Source organism: Oryzias latipes, chromosome 10, assembly GCF_002234675.1.
Source record: "Oryzias latipes chromosome 10, ASM223467v1".
NCBI lineage: Eukaryota > Metazoa > Chordata > Actinopteri > Beloniformes > Adrianichthyidae > Oryzias > Oryzias latipes.
In genome coordinates, this window is record NC_019868.2 from 26,277,822 (window position 1) to 26,287,570 (window position 9,749).

At 49.6% G+C, this 9,749-nt stretch overlaps 2 protein-coding genes across 4 annotated transcripts; both read right to left on the bottom strand.

The window, feature by feature from the left end:
- Nucleotides 1–3,948: 3,948 nt before the first annotated feature.
- On the bottom strand, nt 3,949–7,145 carry LOC111948040 (CXXC-type zinc finger protein 5-like). 3 transcript variants are annotated; one of them, XM_023959361.1, is made up of 2 exons: nt 6,956–7,145; nt 3,949–5,574 (listed from the first exon to the last, which is right to left on the bottom strand). In XM_023959361.1, the coding sequence occupies exon 2, from the start codon at nt 5,398–5,400 to the stop codon at nt 4,507–4,509; it is 894 nt and encodes a 297-aa protein (XP_023815129.1). In that variant the 5' UTR covers nt 5,401–5,574; nt 6,956–7,145; the 3' UTR covers nt 3,949–4,506. The 3 variants fall into 3 exon arrangements, with proteins under 3 accessions (XP_023815129.1, XP_023815127.1, XP_023815128.1); XM_023959359.1 differs by lacking the exon at nt 6,956–7,145 and adding an exon at nt 6,409–6,656; XM_023959360.1 differs by lacking the exon at nt 6,956–7,145 and adding an exon at nt 6,269–6,397.
- Nucleotides 7,146–7,391: 246 nt separating this feature from the next.
- Nucleotides 7,392–9,720, bottom strand: LOC101165687 (CDGSH iron-sulfur domain-containing protein 1). Its single transcript, XM_004084148.3, has 3 exons — nt 9,500–9,720; nt 8,853–9,055; nt 7,392–7,939 (listed from the first exon to the last, which is right to left on the bottom strand). Exons 1-3 carry the CDS (start codon nt 9,585–9,587, stop codon nt 7,850–7,852), a joined length of 381 nt encoding a protein of 126 aa, XP_004084196.1. The 5' UTR covers nt 9,588–9,720; the 3' UTR covers nt 7,392–7,849.
- Between the last annotated feature and the right edge of the window lie 29 nt (nt 9,721–9,749).

Below are 9,749 nucleotides of genomic sequence, written 5' to 3' on the forward strand. Positions count from 1 at the left end.
CCCCCCCCCTCTCCACAGCTGAACTGTAGTGCTAATTAGCAACTGATTGCTAAATGAGTGAACAGAAGACAGAAGACCAAAGTGACTTGGACATGACAGACACTTGCAAACCATTAGCGTGTTAGCATAATGATTGTTTTTAGCTGTGTGCATTAGCCTTGTTTGGCCATTAGTGCCTTTAGTGTTTGCTAAGCTCATTCTTTCATACCATTTTCAGTGACATTCTAGTATTTCATGTTATTTGTTATCTTGCAGGATTTTCCAGCGGAGTCCTGACTGCGGTTCATTCTCAACAGGTCCACAGGAGCTTGAATGGGTGGGTATTTAGTAGGACCCTCCCCAACGAACATTATGGTATGCTAAAGGGGGAATTGCTCGGATGAAAAGGAGGCATTTAATGCAAAATGTGAGTTGCTAACAGTATGGAATGGAAAACTGGTTGATTAACCCTTGAACATCGATGCTATGGCTCCAGTGTTGACATTCTTTCTACTACTGTATCTCTTCAACTGTTTATGCAATTTAAGTGATTCCATTGGATTCTGTCTCAGAGAAAAGTGACTTTGAGTCTTTATGCAACACATTACTAACGTAAAGTGTTGCCTATCGGTGCAAAGCTGCTTTTCTCCATGTCAGAAAGAGCTGATTGGTGTTAATCGTAAACCGAAGAATTACTGAATGTCAAAGAGCATGTGTTATTTGGGCGTCACCGGCGACATTTCTAGAGTTAAAGGGTCTGATGAAAAGTTTGATCAAATGTTTATACTTCCTGTAGCGGAGCTGGTTTGTTGGATTTGGAGATACAAGCATCCAATTTGGCATGGATGTACTTCTGGATCCCCTCTTTCAGAAATGCATGTTAGCCACAATTAAAATCAAAAATGGCGGCCATTTGTAAAGATGTCGACCAGACGCTCAATTGGTACAAAAATATTCAATGTCTATTTGCTCCAGTCTTAACAATATGGGCTCTTTGTGCACAAATTGCAGTCTTCAGACTTGAGGGGAACCTACACAATCCATTCTATGTATATTATCTATTTTAAAAATCTTGGATTTTCTTGTGGCTAATGTGCTTTTCTGAAAGAAGGGGTTCCTAAGATACGTACGTCCATGCCAAATTTTGTGCTTGTAACACAAAATACACCATCATTTTAACAACCGGCTCTTCTACTGGAAACTGCGACTTTAACCCTTTTACACCGGAGCCTTGGCTCCAGTGTTGACACTCTTTCCGTTACTGTAACTCTTCAACTGTTTTAGCAAATAACATAATTCAGGCAGAATTATGTTATTGTCAGAAAAGCAGCCTTATGCTAATATCTTACACTTTGTTAGTAATGTGTTACATATCTGTGTAAATGATGTCAAAAGCCGCTGTTCTCCGCTGATTGACGTTGATTGGGTGATGAGTTACGGTATGTGAAAGAGCGTTTGTTATCTCCATTGACTGTTTAGGAGAACTGGACTTAGTGACCCCTCCCACCTTGAGTTCCGAACAGGAAGTTCCTGCTGGCCCCACGTCCAAAACACTTCTAACAAGCTCAGTACTCAGTACTGACGATTACTGACGTCATCTGGCTCCAAGATGGCGCAGTCTGTATCGAGTAAAAATGCAGACTGAATTGACTTTATTGGGTTGGAGCCGCAGGTAAATCATTAATCAGTGGTTAAATCTGATGAAGAAGCTAGGGGTGTATATCGGCAGGAGTCTTGCGATATGGTACATATCGCGATACACGTCCTGTGATACAATGCATATTGTGATATTGGTGTCTGGGGTTTAAGTGGAAAACAAGAGTCAGACGCTGATAACTAATTAAATATTACAGCATTTTGAATCGATACAGGTATCACCAAATCTATTTTTTACTACACCCCTAAAAGAAAACCAACAAGGTTTTTACTTCCTGGAACCACTGTGACTTCAGAATTTTGTGTACACCACGAGGAATGATATGGCGAGGAGGTTTGTTTTAACTTTTATAAGCTGTGACTTTGATGCTTCGTTGTATTTTACTGGCAAACAGACAACATCAGGGTGATGCTGTATATGGAACTGGCTCTGCTGTGAATCCACCTTTAACAGCTTTAGGAGTTAAAGGTCAACGGCCCTCTTTGACCTGTGAGTCACCAAAACACAATCTCCGGGCAGATGAGCGAGAGCTTTTGGAGGATGTACGGCGCTGTTGTTTGCATGTGAGTCAAATGTTAAGATATAAAAGACGCTGTTTGTGTTGCACACGTGAGGCCGCAGCCACCAGTGGCAGGGGAGGTGGGGCGAGTGGAAGAAGGAAAGAACAGGAAGACGGTGTCTGTGGGCCAGAGCGCTGTTATCAGGGGTTCTGGAGCAGGGGTCCGCCCAGGGCTGGCGGATTGTTCTGCTGCTGCAGCGTGAATGTGAGGAGTTTCTCCTCCAAAACGGCTGGTGCTAACATATGTAAGCGCCATGGGGGGGGGGGCTCTGGCGGCTCACACCGGCGGCGCTCTGGACGGCGTCTCCATCTTTCACCTGAGAATCTCTGCATCTCCGCCCCTCAGCTGCACTCTCACGCTCATCCCTCCCCTCCTTTGTTTGGCCGCCGTTATCTTCATCTCCTGCTGTCCATCTCCCCGTCCTCCTCCACGCATGTCCCTCTCCTTCCCTCCTCCTCTTCCTCCTCCTCCCCCCCTGCGGCCTGCTTTTCATCTCTCCCAGTTTCACCCGCGCTCACCCCCTGCCTCCCCTTCTCTCTGCCCTTCACCATGCCCCCCCCCCCAACCCCTCTTCCTCCACTCTCCCTGGATCCACTTTCCACCCCCCTCCCCTCCTCCCCCCCTCTATCCTCCCCCCAATCACGCCCCCACCTCCCTTTCTCTCCTGCCATCTTGCAGGCCAGTGGAGCCAGACTGCAGGCGTTCAGGGAGTCACTGGACCTGCTGGGCAGCGGGTGACACAGATTTCCGGTGTGTGTGTGTGTGTGCATACGTGTTTATGTGCGACGGGACCAAAAGAGGAGGGTTTGGGTGGTGGTGGTGGAGGAGGAGGGTGTAGGGGGGGATTAAGCTCCAAATCACTAGAAAAGGCACTGAAGAGGGGAAAGGGTGGGGGGGTGGGGGGGGGGCGCTGATCCAAGAATCTGAAATTCCCCTTTTGTCCCGGAGATGAAGAAACACTAGACTGAAACTCAAAGACGGCGTGTTTCTCATTCAGTGGGAGCGTTGTAATAGCATGATGTTGGAGCTCGCTGCTTTTCTTCATGAGTTGGCAGTGTCCTGCGTTGGCTGGCGCGCAGCGGCGCTTTCTCTCTGCCTGCCTGACAAACACACACACACACACACACACACACACACACACACACACACACACACACGGACCCCCTCCACCCCCACAGATGCATGCAAACACACACACACACACACACACACAGTCCCTCTGCGATCCCCCTGACTGAAGGCTCACAGGAAGTGCAGCCGTGGCCCAATTATAGCGTGACACCTCGGGCCGGCCGTTGCCATGGTTACGTCTTCCCTGCGGTCCCCTGGAGTGTGGCGCTGAGGAAGAAGGTCTTATCACATCAGCCATCGTTACGGCAACAAGCAAGAAAGAAAACCCAAAGCTCTGAGTCCAGCTGGATTTTTTTCTTTAAACGCACAAACTTAACAAAATACGAAAATTTGTGCTTCAAGTTTACCAAACCATGTGCACAGGCCAAAATCATCGTGTAGGTGTTTTTGTGTGCGTCTGTGTGTGCGCGCGCGCGTCTGTGGGGTTGTGATAAGGCTCTCAGCCACACCATTAGGTGACTCATAATCCACACAACCCCACTCGCACGCATGTGCCAGCCGCACACGCAGCAACACGGCCGGCCGCGCACACACACACACACACACACACGCCCAATTAAAACACGAAAAAGAAATAAATAAATAACGGACGCAGGTACAGCAGGCAGAGCACCGACCCTGTAGACAAGTGCACATGGCAAATTCTCTTTTATTTCAAAAGGGCAAACAGGGCTCTACAGTACAAGTTGCACATGAAATAATTTAGCCAAGGCTGAACTCATTCATTTTCTTACTGATGCATCAACGTCAGGATCAACAGAAGCAGAAACTCCCTCATCAGAAACAAAACATTTTTGGGCTCCGTTTTTTTATGTTGAAGCACGATACATCCAAACTGGAAAGCAATGTAAAAAAAAAAATTAAAGAATAACAGAAGACATAATGTTTTCCAGGTATTTACAGTCTATGTACAGGTTGTTGTTGTTGTCATGTAAATATTGACACACCTTGGTATCCTTCCTTCCTTTTTTTTACCACACCGATTCACTGATTGTCAAAAGAAAAGGATGGGAACAAGTGTGGACATTCTGAAACGGAGCTGCAGTTCCTCCCTAAACACCAGATCTGCGGGTCTTTGGATCGTAGTCCCAGCGGGTCAGTGCGGTGTCGATCGGACTACAGCTCCCAAACAATCATCCAACCAGCATCCTCTGACAAACGTGGCCAAGTCAGGAGTTACTATCCGTCCAGGGCTGTGTTGCTTCTCTCCTGCGCCAGGGCCAAAGTAAAGTCGGATCCCCTCAGATCAAATCCAGACACCCTGCTCTCGAACCCCGGCCCCCCGGGCTTCCTCTTCAGCTCCTCGCACTTCCTGTATTTACAGATCTGGTGTCCTCTCTTGCGATTGCGGCAGCTGCTGCACTGCTCGCAGTTCGTCTGGCGGCGGCAAGGTACGCACTCACCGCACCTTTTCCTCTTCCGTCGCCCACCGCTGTTTCCACCCAGAGAGCTGGGGGAGTAGCCCTCGGCCACCAGCCCCTCCATGCCCTCGGCTCCCATGGCCGCGCTCCTCCAGTGACCTCCACCCATCTGAAAGCCTGCCAGGGGGAACAGGGCAGGGTTGAAGGGGAACCAGGCGCCGAGGAAGGGCTGGAAGTCAGTGCTACATCCAGAGGAGTCCTCCTCCTCTTCGTCGGGTCCAGATCCGCCGCCCTCCCCGTCCCTCTTCGTCCCCTTGGCCTCGGTAGCCTCCCTTTTGGCCGGCTGGCTGCTCTGCGCTCCCAGGCTGGTTTGCTCGGCGGTGGTGGGGGTGAGAGCCAGCAGCCCGGCGCGCATCAGCAGCTCCGCGGCGTGGGCCAGGTGGAGCCCGCTGGGCGACTCCCACATGTCGGGCCAGGAGGGGGCCCGGCGGGGCTTGGCGTGGCCGGGCTGCGCGGCCCGCTGCTGTGCCGGGGAGGGCTGGATCAGGCCTTTGACATCCACAGCAGGGGAAGGGGAGGAGATGTAATGGGAGAGGCTGTAGGGGTGGCTGGAGCGCTTAAGGCTCGGTCTCAGAGGCTCGTTGGGGATTTTGGCGCTGCTGTGGGCCTGATCCGGGGAGGAAGGGCCAGCAATGTCTACGGCGGTGGACATAGCAGAGGCCGGGGTGTGTCTGTCCTTGTGCGTCGCTGTGTGTGCGTTTGTGGAGGAGCTGTGGAGGACCGGAGCCAATGCGGGGTTGACAACTGTCCTGCTGTTACTTCAGCCAAAATGGCAAGCCTCAGTCTGTGTCCCTATTCCCATTCTCTGCAGCAGAGTCCTGGAGAGCTGGAAATGGGTAGAGGATGAAGACAGGAAGGTTAAGAATAGAAATGCCAGAGAGAGAAACTCAAAAAAAGGCAACCCAGGAAGATAAGACATGTTGGAGTTTTTTAAGGTGGACTTATTCCTCTGCGTCTAAGGTTGCTTTAAATACCAAAAAACACAAATTTAGGTTGAGAAATCGAACTAAGAGGGGCTGAAAGGACCCGTGCAGCTGACAATGCGCGCCTGGCAAAGGATTTCCGCACACAGGAGGCGGTATCCCTTTAAGAATTTCACGGTATATCAATGCAATCAATAACAGAGCGACAACAATATGCAAAGATATGCGCATATGCGCAGGTCAAATGTGGAGCGCGCTTTTCAAATACATTTTGACGACTGCTGTTATGTGTGCCAGCCGAGGCTGAAAGCAGCAGAGACACAGCAAAGACGGGACCGTGGAGGAGAGAAAAAAAAAAACAGGCTGTCTTTTGTCTCGTATCGACGAGCAGCGAGGTGCGCAACGATGCGGTTGCTGTGGATAAAAAAAAGGGAGCAGGCTGGAGTCCTGCGCGTGGAAACGCGGATCCAAACCCCCGGGAATGTTGGTAATTACGGCGGAACTTTACGAAGCTTTACGCGGCTCGATCACGGGGTCGCATCGATCTTTTTGTTGTTTTTTCCCGGAGAAGAAGGAGGGGGGGGTAATTATGGTTACCTAAGAGGACGCAGCTCGACCGACGCCACGACGAGCTTGACCACAGTCCGAGCGGTCGCTGCGACACGCAGCCGCCCGAGCGGCGACGAGACAAGGCGGCCAAACCGGCAGGAAGTGCGGCGGAAAAGGGTTGAGCTCACCGTCCGAGCGCGGCCCGATCTCCCCCCGTCAGCCGCGGCGATGAAGTCATGAACTAATGGCGTGGCGATGGCAGCGTATATGGACGGCGGAGCTGCCGATTCCTCCTCCACCTCTCCGTCCCGGAGGGTCTGCAAACACTCTGCACGGAATTTGGGGGCGTCGCTCAAAATGCGAAGTGGACTCTGCGGGTCGAGGCTGCGCGGTCACGGCGACCCGTGGAATCCGCGCGCGACCACCGCGCCATGGATCCCGACAAGAGGAGCGGCGCGTAAAAACACCAAAAACAAAACAAAACAAACACCCACTTTTCTGCTAGAAAATATTGATGAGGGGAAAAAAACAACCAAAACACCCGGAATGACTGATGATGCTGCAGCGTTCATTCAATGTTTTAATCCCACTTCAACCTAATCCTGGTTTAAACCTGGATTATTAACTGCAGTTTTCCATGTTTCCAAAGAGAAGGGAAGTCGCGTAATGTGCGTTTAGTTGGACAGAATCGAGCCAAAGTTTGGCGCAGATGAAAAACGGGATGAAGATCCACACCTGAAGCAGGTCCTGCAACAACCCCTGCCGCGTGACTCCTGCCGGCCCGCACTCCCGTGGACTCCTCACGCAGGACAGCGGAGTCCACTCCACCTCTTCGGAGAGTCCTCGCTGCATCTGGCACGCAGCCAGACACCTCGTGCATGTGCATGTGTGCGTGTCACTATGGGAGCAGGGGCCCACGGTTACTACACCGTCTGGCCTGGACCATCCGTGTAAACACAGCGTCTTCTAGTGGTCAAGCGCGGAAACTGCCGTGTCTTAAAATGGCCACTGGTGTTTTGGTGGACACTGCAGCACAGCTGCCCCCCCCAACCCCCCCTTCAGCCAGGGCCTCACAGAGAGCAACCCCCCCACCCCCCACCCCACTGCAGAGCTGTTTACTCATTATGGAGCGTTAATCCACGGACGTGAAGCTTTGGATGACACCACGCCGTTCAGAGCTCAATTCTTTTTATTAAGACAAGTTGAAACAAACGGCAGCAAGTAGAAAAAAAACACCCAAGAAGCTAAATCTAACCTTTGAGTTCCTCTGACAATTCTCACAGACCGGTGTTTTAAGGTGGTATGACGATGCTGCTGAGAGGAACTCATTCCAAACATTCAGATGGGTTTAGAAGCAGATTTACATATAAGGCTGACGGGTCTGCGGGTTTCACGTTTCCACCACCTGCTCCGCACAAAGGCCAGCCAACAACACGCAGACGACACGCTGAAGACGTGACGGAGCCGGCCTCAGAGTCTTCGATTAGTTTGGGAGCTTAAAAATCACGACGATTATCGGCGGGGCGGGTCGTTCGGGCAGCATCAGCGTCGTCCTGGTGCCCTGCTGCACAAACATGAAATGGGCCACCGACGGGGACCACCAGGGGCTCCTCCTATCCGTGGGCGGGTTCAAGGGTCCTTCTTTTTGATGATTAGAGGTCCAACGTTGTCTCCAGTTTGCTCGTTGTGGGCTGCGTGGGAACCGTCGCAGAGCGGGAACTGCAGGGGCGACACACGACACCATGAAGGTCCTACACTTCTACAAAACTATGAACCACATTCTTTTGACTACCGTTACTCTAACACAGAGAAAAGCAGCTTTGAGCCGAGATGCAACACTTTAGTTGCATCTGCAAAGCCGACATAAAAAGCAGATTTTCTCCTGTGTCAGAATCAGCCGATTCTCGCAGAAACCGTCGCAGAGTGACGGTACGTCAAGGAACATGCTGGTGATATTTCCGGTGTTAAAAGGTTAACAATTTTTAGCCAATATAAAATTAAACAAAAAACAAAAAGGCAAAATATGTCCTACTTTGAAACAAGACGCAACTCTGCTGTTATCACATGTCAACAGTCAAATACAGTGTTGCAGTTCTCGCATGTCAATCACTACAATTATTATTATACATTTACCAGAAAAGACAACATTCATGCAGACACTAGAATAAAGTTACAACCCAACGTATGACTTCAACATTTGTGATGATTTACAAAGGATTTAGCCTTTTCCCCCCCGCATCTAAACTCTGAAACTATGCTCAACAGATTTAAAAAAAGGAAAGGTTGGAAAATCCCTTAATGCGTTTATTTTTTTCATGCGCGTTTGATGCACATTGAGATCTTTATTTTTGAGTCATGTTGCCACAGATTTAGTGGTTGAAGCCGAACGCCAGCCTGTAACAAGCCGCTAGCTGAGAGAAAAGGTCATTTCTGTTCTTTGTGTAATAAATGTAAATAAATATTTTGTTATCTAATGAAAAAGTTTTAGATTTTAGGGTTTTAATACCGTTTTATTTGGTTGCACAGAGCACCAACCTTAGAATTACCTTAATTTTGTTTGAAAATTCAAATCCCTCACCACTCCTAGGAACTAATCTCATTTGTACTTTCCATCAGTAGGTCAGACTCTAACCTTCTTTGACTTCCAGCAGCGGCAGTACACAGCTTTGGAGCCGATGTCCTCCATGTCGAAGCAGTGGACGACTTTCGGGCTGTCTTTGCTGATGAACGTGTTGACTTGGCCCTTCTTGCTGCTCCGCTTGTTCAGGTATTGGCTGAGGAAAAAGCCTCCCGCTGCCGCGACCACAGCCACCGGCAGAGCCACCAGAAAATGCTCTGCAGCAAAAACACAGAAATGTATGTAGCCATCGTGACAGGCAGCCAGCTAGCGCCGTTTTTTGTTCTCTGTGTTTCTTTCGCGGATAAATCACATTAAACGATTCTAAAAGAGATAAAAGTTCGCACCCACGTGACAGAAAAAATAAACAGACGAGTCACTGTCAGTCTGGTTAAGCAAGTTATGTGATTAACTGTTTATCAGTTGAAGCTTTCCAGACAGAAACACAATCCACTTTTCTTTGCTTGCTGCTAGCTAGCTATTTTTCCATTCATTTAAAACACAAATATAATAAACTATTGCTTACAATACTAACTTACAAGAACATAAAAGTCTACACACGCAAACCATAATTATCAAACAGTCTGAAACGAGCTCGTTCACAATCACAGTTTATGCTAACTTGTGCAAAGCTAACCCCGCATTTTCGGAAGGTTCGTTACCTTTGCTTAACCTGAAACCTGAGCCGGCCACAACAGGCGCGGACGCGACTGACAGCTGCGGCATGTCAGGTAAACTCAGGGAAGTCATGTATTTCTGCTGAGCGCTGTGTTGCTGGCGGTCAACGCGAAGCAGCAAGGTCAACTAGAGAACTAGCCAAGAAACGGTGCTGTCCTCATTCAGTGACGCAACTCCTACGTCACCACGCAGCGACGAATCAGAGCCGAGGACAAAGGAAGAGAGAGCCAATGA